Source organism: Meleagris gallopavo, unplaced genomic scaffold, assembly GCF_905368555.1.
Source record: "Meleagris gallopavo unplaced genomic scaffold, MGAL_WU_HG_1.1 scaffold_1, whole genome shotgun sequence".
Classification (NCBI taxonomy): Eukaryota; Metazoa; Chordata; class Aves; order Galliformes; family Phasianidae; genus Meleagris; species Meleagris gallopavo.
In genome coordinates this window covers 280,177-301,951 of record NW_028147015.1, presented here as the reverse complement: position 1 = coordinate 301,951, position 21,775 = coordinate 280,177, and the positions used below count along the sequence as shown (strand labels likewise).

Sequence of the window (21,775 nt, the reverse complement as noted above, 5' to 3'; positions counted from 1 at the left end):
TGGTATTATGGTCCCCCATCCCATAATAATTCCCCCATAATCCCATAATTCCGTGGGTATATGGTCCCCCGTCCTATAATTCCCCCGTAATCCCATAATTCCATGGGTTTGTGGTCCCCCGTCCCATAATAATTCCCCATAATCCCATAATTCCATGCGCTTATGGTCCCCCATCCCATAATAATTCCCCCATAATCCCATAATTCCGTGGGTATATGGTCCCCCATCCTATAATTCCCCCATAATCCCATAATTCCGTGGGTTTGTGGTCCCTCATCCCATAATAATTCCCCTGTAATCCCACAATTAAGTGGGTTTATGGTCCCCAATCCCATAATTCCGCCGTAATCCCATAATTCTGTAGATTTTTGTTCCCCCATCCCATAATAATTCCCCCGTAATCCCATAATTCCATGGGTTTGTGGTCCCCCATCCCATAATAATTCCCCCGTAATCCCATAATTCCATGCCTTTATGCTCCCCCATCCCTTAATAATTCCCCCGTAATCCCATAGTTCTACGGGTTTGTGGTCCCCCATCCCATAATAATTCCCCATAATCCCATAATTCCGTAGGTTTATGGTCCCCCATCCCATAATAATTCCCCCATAATCCCACAATTCCAAGGGTTTGTGGTCCCCCATCCCATAATAATTCCCCCATAATCCCATAATTCTGTGGGTTTATGGTCCCCCATCCCATAATTCCCCCATAATCCCATAATTCCGTGGTCTTATGGTCCCCCATCCCATAATAATTCCCCCATAATCCCATAATAATTCCCCCATAATCCCATAATTCCATGGGTTTGTGGTCCCCCATCCCATAATAATTCCCCCATAATCCCATAATTCCGTTATGACCCCAAAGCCCCATGATCCCATCCTGCTGTGGGTTGGTGACCCCGTGACCCCACATCTCCACGACCCCATAACCCTCTGACCCCATAACCTCATGACCCCATGACCCCATAACCTGTGACCCCATAACCCCATGACCCCATAACCCTCTGACCCCATAACCTCATGACCCCATGACCCCATAACCTGTGACCCCATGACCCCAGAACCCTCTGACCCCATAACCCCGTGACCCCACATCTCCACGACCCCATAACCCTATGACCCCATAACCTCATGACCCCATGACCCCATAACCTTTGACCCCATAACCCCATGACCCCATGACCCCATAACCCTCTGACCCCATAACCTCATGACCGCATGACCCCATAACCTGTGACCCCATAACCCCGTGATCCCATAACCCTGCCTGCCCCATCACTGCCCCATCACTGCCTGCCCCATAACTGACTGCCCCATAACTGCCTGCCCCATAACTGCCTGCCCCATAACTGACTGCCCCATCACTGCCTGCCCCATAACTGACTGCCCCATAACTGCCTGCCCCATCACTGCCTGCCCCATAACTGACTGCCCCATCACTGCCTGCCCCATAACTGCCTGCCCCATAACTGCCTGCCCCATCACTGCCTGCCCCATAACTGCCTGCCCCATAACTGCCCCATCACTGCCTGCCCCATCACTGCCTGCCCCATAACTGCCTGCCCCATAACTGCCTACCCCATCACTGCCTGCCCCATCACTGCCTGCCCCATAACTGCCTGCCCCATCACTGCCTCCCCCATCACTGCCCCATCACTGCCCCATAACTGCCTGCCCCATAACTGCCTGCCCCATCACTGCCTGCCCCATCACTGCCTGCCCCATCACTGCCTGCCCCATCACTGCCCCATCACTGCCTGCCCCATAACTGCCTGCCCCATCACTGCCCCATCACTGCCTGCCCCATCACTGCCCCATCACTGCCTGCCCCATAACTGCCTGCCCCATCACTGCCTGCCCCATCACTGCCTGCCCCATAACTGCCTGCCCCATCACTGCCCCATAACTGCCTGCCCCATAACTGCCTGCCCCATCACTGCCCCATCACTGCCCCATAACTGCGTGCCTCATGACTGCCCCCACGCGGCAGTGTGAAGAACTTCATCCTGGCTGCGGACGTGATGAAGAGCATCAGCCTGCTGCGCTACCAGGAGGAGAGCAAAACCCTGTCCCTCGTCAGCAGGGTGCGCGGGGGGGAAGGGGTGGGGGGTGGGGGCTGAGATATAGGGTGTGGGATATAGGGTGTGGGATATAGGGTGTGGGATATAGGGTGTGGGGTGTGGGGTGTGGGATATAGGGTGTGGGATATAGGGTGTGGGAGTGGGGTGTGGGTGTGGGGTGTGGGGTGTGGGATATAGGGTGTGGGTGTGGGGTGTGGGTGTGGGTGTGGGGTGTGGGATATAGGGTGTGGGTGTGGGTGTGGGTGTGGGGTGTGGGTGTGGGATATAGGGTGTGGGTGTGGGTGTGGGGTGTGGGGTGTGGGATATAGGGTGTGGGAGTGGGGTGTGGGTGTGGGGTGTGGGGTGTGGGGTGTGAGATATAGGGTGTGGGATATAGGGTGTGGGATATAGGGTGTGGGAGTGGGGTGTGGGTGTGGGGTGTGGGGTGTGGGGTGTGAGATATAGGGTGTGGGATATAGGGTGTGGGTTGGGTGTGGGTGTGGGGTGTGGGGTGTGGGGTGTGGGATATAGGGTGTGGGATATAGGGTGTGGGTGGGGTGTGGGATGTGGATAGGGTGTGTGGATATAGGGTGTGGGATATAGGGTGTGGTGGGGTGTGGGGTGTGGGGTGTGGGATTAGGTGTGGGAGTGGGTGTGGGTGTGGGGTGTGGGGTGTGGGGTGTGAGATTAGGGTGTGGGATATAGGGTGTGGGATATAGGTGTGGGTGTGGGGTGTGGGTGTGGGTGTGGTGTGGATATAGAGTGGTGGGATTAGGGTGTGGGATTGGGTGTGGGGTGTGGGTGTGGGGTGTGGGGTTGTGGGTGTGGGATATAGAGTGTGGGATATAGGGTGTGGGGTGTGGGTGTGGGTGTGGGGTGTGGGTGTGGTTTGGTGTGGGTTGGGGTGTGGGATATAGGGTGTGTGGTGTGGGGTGTGGGGTGTGTGGGGTGATGGGAGTGGGATAGGGTGTGGTGGGTGTGGGTGTGGGTGTGGGTGGTGGGTGTGGGATATAGGGAGTGTGGGATATAGGGTGTGGGTGTGGTTGGGTGTGGGGTGTGGTGTGTGGGTGGGGTTGGGTTGTGGTTAGTGGAGTGTGGGGATATGGGTGTGGGGTGTGGGTTGGGGTGTGGGATATGGGTGTGGGTTGGGTGGGGTGTGGGTGTGGGTGTGAATGGGTGTGTGTTATGGGATTGGGATGTGGTGTTATGGGATTGTGTGTGTATGGGATATGGGATTGGATGGGATGTGGGTATGGGATATGGGTCTGGGTGTTGTTATGGGGTGTGGATATGTGGTGTGGGATATGGGATGTATGGGATGTGGGATATGGGATATGGGTTGTTGGTGGTTGGGTATGGGATGTGGTTGGGATATGGGTGTGTTGGTGTGGTAGTGGATATGGGATGGGTGTGGTTTGGGATATGGGATTGGGTGTGGGATATGGGATTGGGTGTGTGTTATGGGATATGGGATTGGGTGTGTTATGTGGATATGGGTGTGTGTTATGGGATGTGGGATATGGGATGTGTGTTATGGGATGTGGGATGTGTGTTATGGGATATGGGATATGGGCTGTGTGTTATGGGATGTGGGATATGGGCTGTGTGTTATGGGATGTGGGATATGGGATGTGTGTTATGGGATATGGGATGTGTGTTATGGGATATGGGCTGTGTGTTATGGGATGTGGGATATGGGATGTGTGTTATGGGATGTGGGATATGGGATGTGTGTTATGGGATATGGGATATGGGATATGGGATGTGTGTTATGGGATATGGGCTGTGTGTTATGGGATGTGTGTTATGGGATATGGGATATGGGATATGGAATATGGGCTGTGTGTTATGGATGTGGGATATGGGATATGGGATATGGGCTGTGTGTTATGGGATGTGTGTTATGGGATGTGGGATATGGGATATGGGCTGTGTGTTATGGGATATGGGATATGGGATATGGGATATGGGCTGTGTGTTATGGGATGTGGGATATGGGCTGTGTGTTATGGGATATGGGATATGGGCTGTGTGTTATGGGATATGGGATATGGGATGTGTGTTATGGGATGTGTGTTACGGGATATGGGCTGTGTGTTATGGGATGTGTGTTATGGGATATGGGCTGTGTGTTGATATGGGATATGGGATGTGGGATATGGGCTGTGTGTTGATATGGGATATGGGATGTGGGATATGGGATACGTTATATGGGATTTGGGATGCGGGCTGTCAGCTGCTGCCCTGCTGTGGTTGTCAGGACGCCAAGCCGCTGGAGGTTTACAGCGTGGATTTCATGGTGGACAGCAGCCAGCTGGGATTCCTGGGTGCGGCGCTGCCTCGCCCCGCTGCTCACCCCATAGCCGACCCCATAACCGACCCCATAACTGACCCCGCTGCTCACCCCATAGCCGACCCCATAACCGACCCCATAACTGACCCCGCTGCTCACCCCATAGCCGACCCCATAACCGACCCCATAACTGACCCCGCTGCTCACCCCATAACCGACCCCATAACCGACCCCATAACTGACCCCGCTGCTCACCCCAGAACCGACCCCATAACCGACCCCATAACTGACCCCGCTGCTCACCCCATAGCCGACCCCATAACCGACCCCATAACTGACCCCGCTGCTCACCCCATAGCCGACCCCATAACCGACCCCATAACTGACCCCGCTGCTCACCCCATAACCGACCCCATAACCGACCCCATAACTGACCCCGCTGCTCACCCCAGAACCGACCCCATAACCGACCCCATAACTGACCCCGCTGCTCACCCCATAACCGACCCCATAACCGACCCCATAACTGACCCCGCTGCTCACCCCATAGCCGACCCCATAACCGACCCCATAACTGACCCCGCTGCTCACCCCATAGCCGACCCCATAACCGACCCCATAACTGACCCCGCTGCTCACCCCATAACCGACCCCATAACCGACCCCATAACTGACCCCGCTGCTCACCCCATAACCGACCCCATAACCGACCCCATAACTGACCCCGCTGCTCACCCCATAGCCGACCCCATAACCGACCCCATAACTGACCCCGCTGCTCACCCCATAACTGACCCCATAACCGACCCCATAACTGACCCCGCTGCTCACCCCATAACCGACCCCATAACCGACCCCATAACTGACCCCGCTGCTCACCCCATAACCGACCCCATAACCGACCCCATAACTGACCCCGCTGCTCACCCCATAACCGACCCCATAACCGACCCCATAACTGACCCCGCTGCTCACCCCATAACCGACCCCATAACCGACCCCATAACTGACCCCGCTGCTCACCCCATAACCGACCCCATAACCGACCCCGACCCCGCTGCTCAAACCGACCCCATAACCGACCCCATAACCACCCCATAACTGACCCCATAACTGACCCCATAACTGACCCGCTGACTCACCCCATAACCGACCCCATAACCGACCCCATAACCGACCCCGCTGCTCACCCCATAACCGACCTCATAACCAACCCCATAACTGACCCCGCTGCTCACCCCATAACCAACCCCATAACCGACCCCATAACTGACCCGCTGCTCACCCATAACTGACCCCATAACCGACCCCATAACCAACCCCATAAGTGATCCCATAAGTGACCCCATAACTGACCGCATGCTCACCCCATAACCGACCCCATAACCGACCCCATAACTGACCCCGCTGCTCACCCCATACCGACCTCGTAACCAACCCCATAACCGACCCCGCTGCTCACCCCATAGCCAACCCCATAACCAACCCCATAAGTGACCCTGCATGCTCACCCCATAACCGACCCCATAACACCCCATAACCGACCCCATAACCGACCCCATAAGTGATCCCATAAGTGACCCCATAACTGACCCCGCTGCTCACCCCATAACCGACCCCGTAACCGACCCCATAACGACCCCGCTGCTCACCCCATAGCCGACCTCATAACCGACCCCATAAGTGACCCCGCTGCTCACCCCATAACCGACCCCATAACTGACCCCATAACTCATCCCATACGTGACCCCATAACTGACCCCGCTGCTCACCCCATAACCGACCCCATAACCGACCCCATAACTGACCCCTGACTCACCCCATAGCCGACCCCATAACCGACCCCATAACTGACCCCGCTGCTCACCCCATAACCGACCCCATAACCGACCCCATAACTGACCCCGCTGCTCACCCCATAACCAACCCCATAACCGACCCCATAAGTGACCCCGCTGCTCACCCCATAACCAACCCCATAACCGACCCCATAACTGACCCCGCTGCTCACCCCATAACCGACCCCATAACCGACCCCATAACTGACCCCGCTGCTCACCCCATAGCCAACCCCATAACCGACCCCATAAGTGACCCCGCTGCTCACCCCACAGAACCGACCCCATAACCGACCCCATAAGTGACCCCGCTGCTCACCCCATAACCGACCCCATAACGACCCCATAACTGACCCCGCTGCTCACCCACTGCCAACCCCATAACCGACCCCATAAGTGACCCCGCTGCTCACCCCATAACCGAACCCATAACCGACCCCATAACTGACCCCGCTGCTCACCCCATAACCGACCCCATAACTGACCCCATAAGTGACCCCGCTGCTCACCCCATAACACCCCATAACCGACCCCTTAACTGACCCTGCTGCTCACCCCATAACCGACCTCATAACCAACCCCATAACTGACCCCGCTGCTCACCCCATAACCAACCCCATAACGACCTCATAACTGACCCCGCTGCTCACCCCATAACCAACCCCATAACCGACCCCATAACCAACCCCATAAGTGATCCCATAAGTGACCCCATAACTGACCCCGCTGCTCACCCCATAACCGACCCCGTAACCGACCCCATAACCGACCCCGCTGCTCACCCCATAGCCGACCTCATAACCAACCCCATAAGTGACCCCGCTGCTCACCCCATAACCAACCCCATAACCAACCCCATAAGTGACCCTGCTGCTCACCCCATAACCAACCCCATAACCGACCCCATAACCGACCCCATAAGTGATCCCATAAGTGACCCCATAACTGACCCCGCTGCTTACACCCATAACCGACCCCGTAACCGACCCCATAACCGACCCCGCTGCTCACCTCATAGCCGACCTCATAACCAACCCCATAAGTGACCCCGCTGCTCACCCCATAACCGACCCCATAACCGACCCCATAAGTGATCCCATAAGTGACCCCATAACTGACCCCGCTGCTCAAACCCATAACCGACCCCGTAACCGACCCCATAAGTGACCCCGCTGCTCACCCCATAACCAACCCCATAACTGACCCCATAACCGACCCAATAAGTGATCCCATAAGTGACCCCATAACTGACCCCGCTGCTCACCCCATAACCAACCCCATAACCGACCCAATAAGTGATCCCATAACTGACCCCTCTGCTCACCCCATAACCGACCCCATAAGTGACCCCTTTGCTCACCCCATAACCGACCCCATAAGTGACCCCGCTGCTCACCCCATAACCGACCCCATAAGTGACCCCGCTGCTCACCCCATAACCGACCCCATAAGTGACCCTGCTGCTCACCCCATAACCGACCCCATAACTGACCCCATAAGTGACCCCTCTGCTCACCCCATAACCGACCCCATAACTGACCCCACTGCTCACCCCATAACTGACCCCGCTGCTCACTCCATAACTGCTCCCATTGCCCACCCCACTGCTCACCCCATAACTGATCCCATTGCTCACCCCATAACTGACCCCATTGCTCACCCCGCTGCTCACCCCATAACTGATCCCATTGCTCACCCCGTAACTGATCCCATAACTGACCCCATTGCTCACCACACTGCTCACCCCATAACTGATCCCATTGCTGACCTCATTACTGACCCCACTGCTCACCTGGTTACCGACCCCATTGCTCACCCCACTGCTCACCCCATTACTGACCCCATTACCGACCCCCTTACTGACCCCATAACTGACCCCATCACTCACCCCATTCCTGACCCCACTGCTCAACCTGTTCCTGACCCCATTACTGACCTCATTACGGAACCCCATTCCTGACCCCACTGCTCACCCCATTACTCACCCCATTACTCACCCCATTACTCACCCCATTATTGACCCCACTGCCCCATTATTGATCCCATTGATCTCATTAGTGTCCCATTGATCCCATTACTGATCCCATTGATCCCATTACTGATCCCATTGATCCTATTATTGATCCCATTGATCCCATTGATCCCATTACCGATCCCATTACTGATCCCATTGATCCCACTGATCCCATTACTGATCCCATTGATCCCATTACTGATCCCATTGATCCCATTCCTGATCCCATTCCTGATCCCATTACTGATCCCATTCCTCATCCCATTGATCCCCTTATTTATCCCATTACTGATCCCATTACCTGATCCCATAACTGATCCCATTCCTGATCCCATTGATCCCATTCCTGATCCCATTCCTGATCCCATTACTGATCCCATTCCTCATCCCATTGATCCCCTTATTTATCCCATTACTGATCCCATTCCTGATCCCATTGATCCCATTCCTGATCCCATTGATCCCATTCCTGATCCCATTCCTGATCCCATTACTGATCCCATTCCTCATCCCATTGATCCCATTACTGATCCCATTACTGATCCCATTCCTGATCCCATTGATCCCATTCCTGATCCCATAACTGATCCCATTCCTGATCCCATTCCTGATCCCATTCCTGATCCCATTCCTCATCCCATTGATCCCATTACTGATCCCATTACTGATCCCATTCCTGATCCCATTGATCCCATTCCTGATCCCATTCCTGATCCCATTACTGATCCCATTCCTGATCCCCTTATTGATCCCATTACTGATCCCATTACTGATCCCATTACTGATCCCATTTATCCCATTATTGATCCCATTACTGATCCCATTATTGATCCCATTATTGATCCCATTACTGATCCCATTACTGATCCCATTGATCCCATTACTGATCCCATTACTGATCCCATTCCTGATCCCATTACTGATCCCATTACTGATCCCATTACTGATCCCATTACTGATCCCATTGATCCCATTATTGATCCCATTACTGATCCCATTATTGATCCCATTATTGATCCCATTACTGATCCCATTACTGATCCCATTGATCCCATTACTGATCCCATTACTGATCCCATTCCTGATCCCATTACTGATCCCATTACTGATCCCATTACTGATCCCATTACTGATCCCATTGATCCCATTATTGATCCCATTTCTGATCCCATTTCTGATCCCATTACTGATCCCATTATTGATCCCTTTACTGATCCCATTATTGATCCCATTACTGATCCCATTACTGATCCCATTGATCCCATTATTGATCCCATTACTGATCCCATTACTGATCCCATTCCCGATCCCATTACTGATCCCATTGATCCCATTATTGATCCCATTACTGATCCCATTACTGATCCCATTCCTGATCCCATTACTGATCCCCTTATTGATCCCATTACTGATCCCATTGATCCCATTCCTGATCCTATTACTGATCCCATTACTGATCCCATTCCTGATCCCATTCCTGATCCCATAACTGATCCTATTACTGATCCCATTACTGATCCCATAACTGATCCCATTCCTGATCCCATTACTGATCCCATTGATCCTATTACTGATCCTATTACTGATCCTATTACTGATCCCATTACTGATCCCATTGATCCCATAACTGATCCCATTACTGATCCCGTTGATCCCATAACTGATCCCATTACTGATCCCATAACTGATCCCATTACTGATCCCATAACTGATCCTATTACTGATCCTATTACTGATCCTATTACTGATCCCATTCCTGATCCCGTTGATCCCGCAGTGTCCGACCGCGACCGCAACCTGCTGGTCTACATGTACCTGCCTGAGGGTGAGCTGCTGGGGGGCGGTTATGGGTGGTTATGGGATGTTGTGGGTGTTGGATGTTGGGGGTTATGGGGTGTTGTGGGGTGGTTGTGGGTTAGTGTATGGGGTTGGTTATGGGGTGTGTTATGGGGTGGTTATGGTTATGGGGTGGTTATGGGGTGGTTATGGGTGTTAGGGTTTATGGGGTGTTATGGGGTTATGGGGTGGTTATGGGGTGGTTATGGGGGTTATGGGGTTTATGGTTAGGGTGTTATGGGGTGTTATGGGGTGGTTATGGGGTGGTTATGGGGTGGTTATGGGGTGTTATGGGTGGTTATGGGGTGTTATGGGGTGTTATGGGGTGTATTGGGGGGTGGTTATGGGGTGTTATGGGGTGTTATGGGGTGGTTATGGGGGGGTTATGGGGGGTTATGGGTGTTATGGGGTGGTTATGGGGTGTTATGGGGTGTTATGGGGTGTATGGTATGGTTATGGGGTGGTTATGGGGTGTTATGGGGTGGTTATGGGTGTTATGGGGTGTATTTATGGGGGTTTGTTTATGGGGTGTTATGGGTGGTTATGGGGTGTTATGGGGTGGTTTATGGGGTTGGTTTATGGTGTTTGGGGTTATGGGGGTGTATGGGATGTTATGGGATGTTATGGGATGTTATGGGATGTTATGGGATGTTATGGGATGTTATGGGATGTTATGGGATGTTATGGGATGTTATGGGATGTTATGGGTGGTTGGTGGTTTATGGGTAGGTGGTATGGTGTTATGGTAATGGGGTGTTATGGGGTGATGGTTTGGTATTATGGGTGTATGGGTGTAGGGTTTGGGATATGGTGTTAGGTTTAGGGTTAGGGGTATGGGTGTTGGGTGTTATGGGGTGTTATATGGGGTGTTATGGGGTTATATGGGGTGTTATGGGGTGTTATGGGGTGTTATGGGGTGTTATGGGGTGTTATGGGGTGTTATGGGGTTATGGGATGTTATGGGATGTTATGGGATGTTATGGGATGTTATGGGGTGTTATGGGGGTAGGGTGTTATGGGTGTTATGGGTGTATGGGTTTAATGGGTGTTATGTGTATGGGGTGTTATGGGTGTTATGGGTGTATGTGATGGGTTGGTGTATATGGGTGAGGGTTAGGGTTATGGGGTGATAGGGGTATTATGGGTTTTATGGGGTGTATATGGGTGTTATGGGGTGTTATGGGGTGGTTATGGGATGTTATGGGGTTATGGGATGTTATGGGTGGTTAGGGTGGTTATGGGGTCTTATGGGGTGTTAGTGGTGGGGATTTATGGGGTGGTGGCATTATGGGGTGATGGCTTTATGGGGTGGGGATGTTATGGGGTGGTGTTTATGGGGATGGGGATGTTATGGGCTGGTGGCGTTATGGGGTGTGGCTTTATGGGGTGGTGGCGTTATGGGGTGTTATGGGGTGTGGCGTTATGGGGTGGTGGCGTTATGGGTGGTGGCGTTATGGGTGGGGATGTTATGGGGCAGTGGCATTATGGGGTGGTGGCGTTATGGGGTGGTGGCGTTATGGGGGTGTTATGGGATGGTGGTGTTATGGGGTGGTGGCTTTATGGGGTGTGGCATTATGGGGTGATGGCTTTATGGGGTGGTGGTGTTATGGGGCGGTGGCGTTATGGGATGTGGGATGTTATGGGGTGGTGGCGTTATGGGTGGTATGGGAGTTATGGGGTGTTATGGGATGTTATGGGGTGGTGGCGTTATGGGGTGTGGAGTTATGGGGTGGGGATGTTATGGGGTTGGTGGCGTTATGGGGTGGTGGAGTTATGGGGTGGGGATGTTATGGGGTGGTGGCGTTATGGGGTGGTGGCATTATGGGGTGATGGCTTTATGGGGTGGTGGCATTATGGGATGGTGGCTTTATGGGGTGGGTGACGTTATGGGGTGGGGATGTTATGGGGCGGTGGCGTTATGGGGTGGTGGTGTTATGGGGTGGTGACTTTATGGGTTGTTATGGGTGGTGGCGTTATGGGATGGTGGCGTTATGGGGTGGGATGTTATGGGGTGGTGGCGTTATGGGGTGTGGTGTTATGTGGTGGGGATGTTATGGGTGGTGTTATGGGTTGGGATGTTATGGGGTGGTGGCTTTATGGGGTGGTGGCGTTATGGGGTGTTATGGGGTGGCTTTATGGGGTGACGGGATGTTATGGGGTGGTGGCGTTATGGGGTGGTGGCGTTATGGGGCGGTGGATTTAGGGGCCGGTGATGTTATGGGGTGTTATGGGACGTTATGGGGTGTTATGGGATGTTATGGGGTGGGGACGTTATGGGGCGGTGGATGTTATGGGGTGGTGGCGTTATGGGGCGGTGGATTTATGGGGTGGTGGCGTTATGGGGCGGTGGATGTTATGGGGTGGTGGCGTTATGGGGTGGTGGCGTTATGGGGTGGTGGTGTTATGGGGTGGGGATGTTATGGGGTGGTGGCTTTATGGGGTGTTATGGGATGTTATTGGGTGGTGGCGTTATGGGGTGGTGTTATGGGGTGGGGACGTTATGGGGCGATGGCTTTATGGGGTGGTGACGTTATGGGGTGGGGATGTTATGGGGTGGGGACGTTATGGGGCGGTATGGGATTTATGGGGTGGCGGCGTTATGGGGTGGTATGGGATTTATGGGTGGTGGCGTTATGGGGTGGTGGCGTTATGGGTGGTGGTGGTTATGGGGTGGGGATGTTATGGGGTGGGGATGTTATGGGGTGGTGGCGTTATGGGGTGGTGGCTTTATGGGATGGTGGCGTTATGGGGTGGGATGTTATGGGGTGTTATGGGATGTTATGGGGTGGTGGCATTATGGGGTGGTGGCTTTATGGGGTGGTGGCGTTATGGGGTGTTATGGGATGTTATGGGGTAGGGATGTTATGGGATGTTATGGGATGGTGGCGTTATGGGGTGGTGGCGTTATGGGGTGGTGGCATTATGGGGTGATGGCTTTATGGGGTGGTGGCTTTATGGGGTGGTGGCTTTATGGGGTGGTGGCTTTATGGGGTGGTATGGGATGTTATGAGGTGGTGGCGTTATGGGATGGTGGCGTTATGGGGTGGTATGGGATGTTATGGGGTGTTATGGGACGTTATGGGGCGATGGTTTTATGGGGTGGTGGCGTTATGGGGTGGTGGCGTTATGGGGTGGTGGCGTTATGGGGTGGTATGGGATGTTATGGGGTGTTATGGGATGTTATGGGGTGTTATGGGATGTTATGGGGTGGTGGCGTTATGGGGTGGTGGCTTTATGGGGTGGTGGCGTTATGGGATGTTATGGGATGTTATGGGGTGTTATGGGATGTTATGGGGTGGTGGCATTATGGGGTGGTATGGGCTTTATGGGGTGGTGGCGTTATGGGGTGTTATGGGATGTTATGGGGTAGGGATGTTATGGGGCAGTGGCATTATGGGTGGTGGCGTTATGGGGTGGTGGCGTTATGGGGTGGTGGCATTATGGGGTGATGGCTTTATGGGGTGGTGGCTTTATGGGTGGTGGCTTTATGGGGTGGTGGCTTTATGGGGTGGTGATGTTATGAGGTGGTGGCGTTATGGGGTGGTGGCGTTATGGGGTGGTGGTGTTATGGGGTGGGGACGTTATGGGGCGATGGTTTTATGGGGTGGTGGCGTTATGGGGTGGTGGCGTTATGGGGTGGTGGCGTTATGGGGTGGCTTTATGGGGTGGCGGTGTTATGGGGTGGTGGCTTTATGGGGTGGTGATGTTATGAGGTGGTGGCATTATGGGGTGGTGGCGTTATGGGGTGGTGGTGTTATGGGGTGGGGACGTTATGGGGCGATGGCTTTATGGGGTGGCGGCGTTATGGGGCGGTGGCGCTGTGGGGCCGCTGCTATTATGGGATGTCGCAGCCAAGGAGAGCTTCGGCGGGATGCGGCTGCTGCGCCGCGCCGACTTCCACGTGGGGGCCCACATCAACACCTTCTGGAGGACCCCCTGCAGGGGGAGCTGTGACGGGGCGCGGAAAGCCAACGCCTGGGAGCAGAAACACATCACGTGGTTTGGTACGGGGGGGGGGGGGGTGTCTCATATGGGGGGGGCTGATATGGGGGGTGTCGGGGGTGTGGGGCAGAAACACAGCACATGGTTTGGTACGGGGGGGTCTCATATGGGGGGGTCTCATATGGGGGGGTCTGGGGCAGAAACAGCAGCTGGTTTGGTACGGGGGGTCTCGTGGGGGGCTCTGATATGGGGGGTGTGGGGCAGAAGCACAGCGCCTGGTTTGGTTTGGGGGGGTCTCATATGGGGGGTCTCATATGGGGGGGTTTGGGGGGTGTGGGGCAGAAGCATCACCCGGTTTGGTATGGGGGGGTCATTGATATGGGGGGGTGTGGGGGGGTGTGGGGCAGAAACACAGCACATGGTCTGGTATGGGGGGGTCTCATGTGGGGGGGTCTCATATTGGGGGTGTGGGGGGGTGTGGGGCAGAAGCATCACCCGGTTTGGTACGGGGGGGTCTGATATGGGGGGGTGTGGGGGGGTGTGGGGCAGAAGCATCACTTGGTTTGGTATGGGAGGGTCTCATATGGGGGGGTCTCATATGGGGGGGTGTGGGGGGTGTGGGGCAGAAACACAGCACATGGTTTGGTACGGGGGGGTCTCATATGGGGGGGTCTCATGTGGGGGGGTCTGGGGTGTGTGGGGCAGAAGCATCACTTGGTTTGGTATGGGAGGGTCTCATATGGGGGGGTCTCATATGGGGGGGTGTGGGGGGGTGTGGGGCAGAAACACAGCACATGGTTTGGTACGGGGGGGTCTCATATGGGGGGTCTCATGTGGGGGGGTCTGGGGGTGTGTGGGGCAGAAGCATCACTTGGTTTGGTATGGGGGGGTCTGATATGGGGGGGTGTTGGGGGGTGTGGGGCAGAAACACAGCACATGGTTTGGTACGGGGGGGTCTCATATGGGGGGGTCTCATGTGGGGGGGTCTGGGGGTGTGTGGGGCAGAAGCATCACTTGGTTTGGTATGGGGGGGTCTGATATGGGGGGGTGTTGGGGGTGTGGGGCAGAAACACAGCGCCTGGTTTGGTACGGGGGGGTCTCGTGGGGGGGTCTCATATGGGGGGTGTGGGGCAGAAGCATCACCCGGTTTGGTATGGGGGGGTCTCATATGGGGGTCTGGAGGGTTATTGGGGGGGTGTGGGGCAGAAGCACAGCACGTGGTTTGGTATGGGGGGGTCTCATATGGGGGTCTGGAGGGTTATTGGGGGGTGTGGGGCAGAAGCACAGCACGTGGTTTGGTATGGGGGGGTCTCATGGGAGGGGTCTCATATGGGGGGGTGTCATATGGGGGGGTGGGGGGCAGAAACACAGCGCCTGGTTTGGTACGGGGGGGTCTCATATGGGGGGGTGTGGGGGGTGTGGGGCAGAAGCATCACCTGGTTTGGTACAGGGGGGTCTGATATGGGGGGGTCTGATATGGGGGGGTGGGGAGGGTGTGGGGCAGAAACACAGCTCATGGTTTGGTACGGGGGGGTCACATGTGGGGGGGGTGGGGGGCTGTGGGGCAGAAGCATCACCTGGTTTGGTTTGGGGGGGTCTCATATGGGGGGGTCTCATATGGGGGGTCTGATATGGGGGGGTGTGGGGCAGAAGCACAGCACCTGGTTTGTTATGGGGGGGTCTCATCTGGGGGTGGGGGGCAGAAGCACAGCACATGGTTTGGTTTGGGGGGGTCTCATCTGGGGGGTGGGAATGCGGCCATAGGGGGTGTGGGGATGTGGGGACAGAAAGATGTCACCTGGTTTGCTTTGTGCCCATCCTGTCCCCATCCTGTCCCCACGCTGTCCCCATTGTGTCCCCATCCTGTCCCCATCCTGTCCCCACACTGTCCCCATGCTGCCCCCATCCTGTCCCCACGCTGTCCCCATTGTGTCCCCATCCTGTCCCCATCCTGTCCCCATCCTGTCCCCCATCCTGTCCCCATCCTGTCCCCACACCTGTCCCCATGCTGCCCCCATCCTGTCCCCACGCTGTCCCCATTGTGTCCCCATCCTGTCCCCATCCTGTCCCCATCCTGTCCCCACGCTGTCCCACCCTGTCCCCATCCTGTCCCCACGCTGTCCCCACACTGTCCCCATCCTGTCCCCACCCTGTCCCCATCCTGTCCCCATCCTGTCCCCACCCTGTCCCCATCCTGTCCCCACACTGTCCCCATCCTGTCCCCATCCTCTCCCCACACTGTCCCCACACTGTCCCCCTCCTGTCCCCATCCTGTCCCCACACTGTCCCCATCCTCTCCCCACACTGTTCCCCACGCTGTCCCCATCCTGTCCCCACACTGTCCCCACACTGTTACCCACGCTGTCCCCGCACGCTGTCCCCCATCCTGTCCCCATCCTGTCCCCACACTGTCCCCACGCTGTCCCCACGCTGTCCCCATCCTGTCCCCATCCTCCCCCACCTGTTCCCCCACCCTGTCCCCATCCTGTCCCCACGCTGTCCCCACGCTGTCCCCATCCTGTCCCCACGCTGTCCCCACGCTGTCCCCACGCTGTCCCCATCCTGTCCCCATCCTGTCCCCACACCTGTCCCCACGACTGTCCCCCCACGCTGTCCCCACGCTGTCCCCATCCTGTCCCCATCCTCTCCCCACACTGTTACCCACCCTGTCCCCATCCTGTCCCCACGCTGTCCCCACGCTGTCCCCATCCTGTCCCCACGCTTTCCTCACGCTGTCCCCATCCTGTCCCCACACTGTCCCCACAACTGTCCCCATCCTGTCCCCATCCTGTCCCCACGCTGTCCTACACTGTCCCCACGCTGTCCCCACGCTGTCCCCACCCTGTCCCCACGCTGTCCCCATCCTGTCCCCATCCTCTCCCACACTTTCCTCACGCTGTCCCCATCCTGTCCCCACACTGTCCCCATCCTGTCCCCATCCTGTCCCCAGGCTGTCCCCACGCTGTCCCCATCCTGTCCCACTGTCCCCATCCTGTCCCCATCCTCTCCCCACACTTTCCTCACGCTGTCCCCATCCTGTCCCACTGTCCCCATCCTGTCCCCACGCTGTCCCCATCCTGTCCCCATCCTGTCCCCACCTGTCCCCACGCTGTCCCCATCCTGTCCCCACACTGTCCCCATCCTGGGGTCCCCATCCTCTCCCCACACTGTCCCCACACTGTCCCCATCCTGTCCCCACGCTGTCCTTACACTTTGTCCCCACGCTGTCCCCATCCTGTCCCCATCCTCTCCCCACACTTCCCTCACGCTGTCCCCACGCTGTCCCCATCCTTCCCTACACTGTCCCCTCCTCTCCCCACCCTGTCCCCACCCTGTCCCCATCCTGTCCCCATCCTGTCCCCACGCTGTCCCCACACTTTCCCCAGCTGGAGGTCCACCTGTCCGCACGCTGTCCCCATCCTGGGGGTCCCACTCTCCCCACACTGTTCCCACGCTGTCCCCACCTGGGGGTCCCATTGTCCCCACACTGTCCCACGCGTCCCCAGCCTGGGGTCCCCATCCTGTCCCCTTCCGTCCCCATCCTGTCCCCACGCTGTCCCACTGTCCCCACACTGTCCCCATCCTGTCCCATCCTGTCCCCATCCTGTCCCCACGCTGTCCCCATCCTGTCCCCATCCTCTCCCCACACTGTCCTCAGCTGGAGGAACCGCTGTCCCCATCCTGTCCCCATGCTGTCCCCCATGCTGTCCCCATCCTTATCCCTACACTGTCCCCATCCTGTCCCCATCCTGTCCCCACCCTGTCCCCATCCTGTCCCCATCCTGTCCCCACGCTGTCCCCATCCTGTCCCCACGCTGTCCCCATCCTGTCCCCATGCTGTCCCCACGCTGTCCCCACACTTTCCCCACGCTGTCCGCACGCTGTCCCCCATCCTGTCCCCATCCTGTCCCCACACTGTTCCCACGCTGTCCCCATGCTGTCCCCACGCTGTCCCCACGCTGTCCCCATCCTGTCCCCATCCTGTCCCCACCCTGTCCCCACACTGTCCCCATCCCGCTGTCCCCACGCTGTCCCCATCCTGTCCCCATCCTCTCCCCACACTTTCCTCACGCTGTCCCCATCCTCTCCCCATCCTGTCCCCATCCTGTCCCCATCCTGTCCCCACGCTGTCCCCACCCTGTCCCCATCCTGTCCCCATCCTGTCCCCATCCTGTCCCCACCCTGTCCCCATTCTGTCCCCATCCTGTCCCCATCCTGTCCCCATTCTGTCCCCACCCTGTCCCCATCCTGTCCCCATCCTGTCCCCATCCTGTCCCCACCCTGTCCCCACCCTGTCCCCATTCTGTCCCCACCCTGTCCCCATCCTGTCCCCCATCCTGTCCCCACACTGTCCCCACCCTGTCCCCATCCTGTCCCCACACTGTCCCCACCCTGTCCCCATCCTGTCCCCACGCTGTCCCCACACTGTCCCCATCCTGTCCCCACCCTGTCCCCATCCTGTCCCCATCCTGTCCCCACCCTTTCCCCATCATGCCCCCACGCTGTCCCCACCCTCTCCCCATTGTCCCCACACTGTCCCCACACTGTCCCCCTCCTGTCCCCATCCTGTCCCCACACTGTCCCCATCCTCTCCCCACACTGTTCCCACGCTGTCCCCATCCTGTCCCCACACTGTCCCCACACTTTCCCCACGCTGTCCGCACGCTGTCCCCCATCCTGTCCCCATCCTGTCCCCACACTGTCCCCACGCTGTCCCCACGCTGTCCCCACGCTGTCCCCCTCTGTCCCCATCCTCTCCCCACACTGTTACCCACGCTGTCCCCACGCTGTCCCCACGCTGTCCCATGCTGTCCCCCTCCTGTCCCCATCCTCTCCCCACACTGTTCCCACCCTTTCCCCACCCTGTCCCCATCCTGTCCCATGCTGTCCCCATCCTGTTCCCACGCTGTCCCCACACTTTCCCCACGCTGTCCGCACCTGTCCCCCATCCTGTCCCCATCCTGTCCCCACACTGTCCCCATCCTGTCCCATCCTCCCCACACTGTTCCCACCTGTCCCATCTGTCCCCATCCTGTCCCCCATCCTGTCCCACGCTGTCCCCACGCTGTCCCCATCCTGTCCCCACGCTTCCCTCACGCTGTCCCCATCCTGTCCCCACATTGTCCCCACACTGTCCCCATCCTGTCCCCATCCTGTCCCCATCCTGTCCCCACCCTTTCCCCATCATGCCCCCACGCTGTCCCCACCCTGTCCCCATCATGTCCCACACTGTCCCCACTGTCCCCTCCTGTCCCCACACTGTCCCCATCCTCCCCCACACTGTTACCCCGCTGTCCCCATCCTGTCCCCAACTGTCCCCACACTGTTACCCACGCTGTCCCCACGCTGTCCCCACGCTGTCCCCACGCTGTCCGCACGCTGTCCCCCATCCTGTCCCCATCCTCTCCCACACTGTTACCCACGCTGTCCCCACCTGTCCCCATCCTGTCCCCGCTGTCCCACGCTTTCCTCACGCTGTTCCCCATCCTGTCCCCACACTTTCCTCACGCTGTCCCCATCCTGTCCCACCCTGTCCCCATCCTCTCCCCACACTGTCCCCATCATGTCCCCACGCTGTCCCCATGCTGTCCCCATCCTCTCCCCACACTGTCCCCACACTGTCCCACGCTGTCCCCATCCTGTCCCCACGCTGTCCCCACACTGTCCCCATCCTGTCCCCACCCTGTCCCCATCTGTCCCAAATCCTGTCCCCACCCTTTCCCCATCATGCCCCCACGCTGTCCCATGCTGTCCCCATCATGTCCCCACACTGTCCCACACTGTCCCCCTCCTGTCCCCATCCTGTCCCCACACTGTTACCCACGCTGTCCCCATCCTGTCCCACGCTTTCCTCACGCTGTCCCCATCCTGTCCCCACACTGTCCCCACACTGTCCCCATCCTGTCCCCATCCTGTCCCCACGCTGTCCTTACACTGTCCCCACGCTGTCCCCATCCTGTCCCCATCCTGTCCCCATCCTCTCCCCACACTTCCCTCACGCTGTCCCCATCCTGTCCCCATGCTGTCCCCCATGCTGTCCCCATCCTTCCCTACACTGTCCCCATCCTGTCCCCATCCTGTCCCCACCCTGTCCCCATCCTGTCCCCATCCTGTCCCCACGCTGTCCCCATCCTGTCCCCATGCTGTCCCCACGCTGTCCCCACACTTTCCCCACGCTGTCCGCACGCTGTCCCCCATCCTGTCCCCATCCTGTCCCCACACTGTCCCCATCCTGTCCCCATCCCTCTCCCCACCCTGTCCCCACCCTGTCCCCATCCTGTCCCCATCCTGTCCCCACGCTGTCCCCACACTTTCCCCACGCTGTCCGCACGCTGTCCCCATCCTGTCCCCATCCTCTCCCCACACTGTTACCCACGCTGTCCCCATCCTCTCCCCATCGTGTCCCCATCCTGTCCCCACGCTGTCCCCACCCTGTCCCCATTCTGTCCCCATCCTGTCCCCATCCTGTCCCCACACTGTCCCCACCCTGTCCCCATTCTGTCCCCATCCTGTCCCCACCCTGTCCCCATCCTGTCCCCCATCCTGTCCCCATCCTGTCCCCACGCTGTCCCCACCCTGTCCCACCCTGTCCCCATTCTGTCCCCATCCTGTCCCCACCCTATCCCCACGCTGTCCCCACGCTGTCCCCACGCTGTCCCCACGCTGTCCCCGTCGTGTCCCCCCGCTGACGTCCCCGCTGTGTCCCCGCAGCGACGCTGGACGGCGGGCTGGGGCTGCTGCTGCCGATGCAGGAGAAGACGTACCGCCGCCTGCTGATGCTGCAGAACGCGCTGAGCACCATGCTGCCCCACCACGCCGGCCTCAACCCCAGGGCCTTCCGGTGCGTGCCGACAGCTGCCCCGCCGTGTCCCCGTGGTGTCCCCTGAGTGTCCCCAAACTGTCACCGCCGTGTCCCCAAAGTGGCCCCGGAGTGGCCCCACTGTGTCCCCAAAGGGGCCCCTGAGTGGCCCCGGAGTGTCCCCAGAGTGTCCCCAGAGTGGCCCCAAACTGTCACCGCTGTGTCCCCGTGGTGTCCCCTGAGTGTCCCCAAACTGTCACCGCTGTGTCCCCAAAGGGGCCCCAGAGTGGCCCCACTGTGTCCCCAGAGTGTCCCCAGAGTGTCCCCAAAGTGGCCCCAGAGTAGCCCCAGAGTGTCCCCAGAGTGTCCCCAAACTGTCACCGCTGTGTCCCCATGGTGTCCCCTGAGTGTCCCCAAACTGTCACCGCCGTGTCCCCATTGTGTCCCCTGAGTGTCCCCAAACTGTCACCGCTGTGTCCCCATTGTGTCCCCAGAGTGGCCCCAAAGTGTCACCGCTGTGTCCCCAAAGGGGCCCCGGAGTGGCCCCAAAGTGTCACCGCTGTGTCCCCAAAGGGGCCCCGGAGTGACCCCACTGTGTCCCATTAGGGGCCCCACTGTGTCCCCAAAGTGTCACCGCCGTGTCCCCAAAGGGGCCCCAGAGTGGCCCCGGAGTGTCCCCAGAGTGTCCCCAGAGTGTCCCCAAACTGTCACCACTGTGTCCCCATTGTGTCCCCAGAGTGGCCCCAAAGTGTCACCGCCGTGTCCCCATGGTGTCCCCTGAGTGTCCCCAAACTGTCACCGCTGTGTCCCCAAAGGGGCCCCAAAGTGTCACCACTGTGTCCCCAAAGGGGTCCCAGAGTGGCCCCGGAGTGTCCCCAGAGTGTCCCCAGAGTGTCCCCAAACTGTCACCGCTGTGTCCCCATGGTGTCCCCTGAGTGTCCCCAAACTGTCACCGCTGTGTCCCCATTGTGTCCCCTGAGTGTCCCCA

The 21,775-nt window shown here is 57.8% G+C and overlaps 1 protein-coding gene across 2 annotated transcripts in view; it reads left to right on the top strand.

Moving 5' to 3' along the window:
* Positions 1–21,775, top strand: part of CPSF1 (cleavage and polyadenylation specific factor 1) — a 58,286-nt gene that overhangs the window by 22,689 nt on the left and 13,822 nt on the right. For both annotated transcript variants that reach the window (XM_085215050.1, XM_085215048.1), the window contains exons 6-10: positions 1,996–2,089; positions 4,326–4,392; positions 9,988–10,035; positions 13,898–14,050; positions 20,700–20,829. In XM_085215050.1, coding sequence (XP_085071176.1) covers positions 1,996–2,089; positions 4,326–4,392; positions 9,988–10,035; positions 13,898–14,050; positions 20,700–20,829 — 492 coding nt within the window. The remainder of the gene's footprint in view (positions 1–1,995; positions 2,090–4,325; positions 4,393–9,987; positions 10,036–13,897; positions 14,051–20,699; positions 20,830–21,775) is intronic.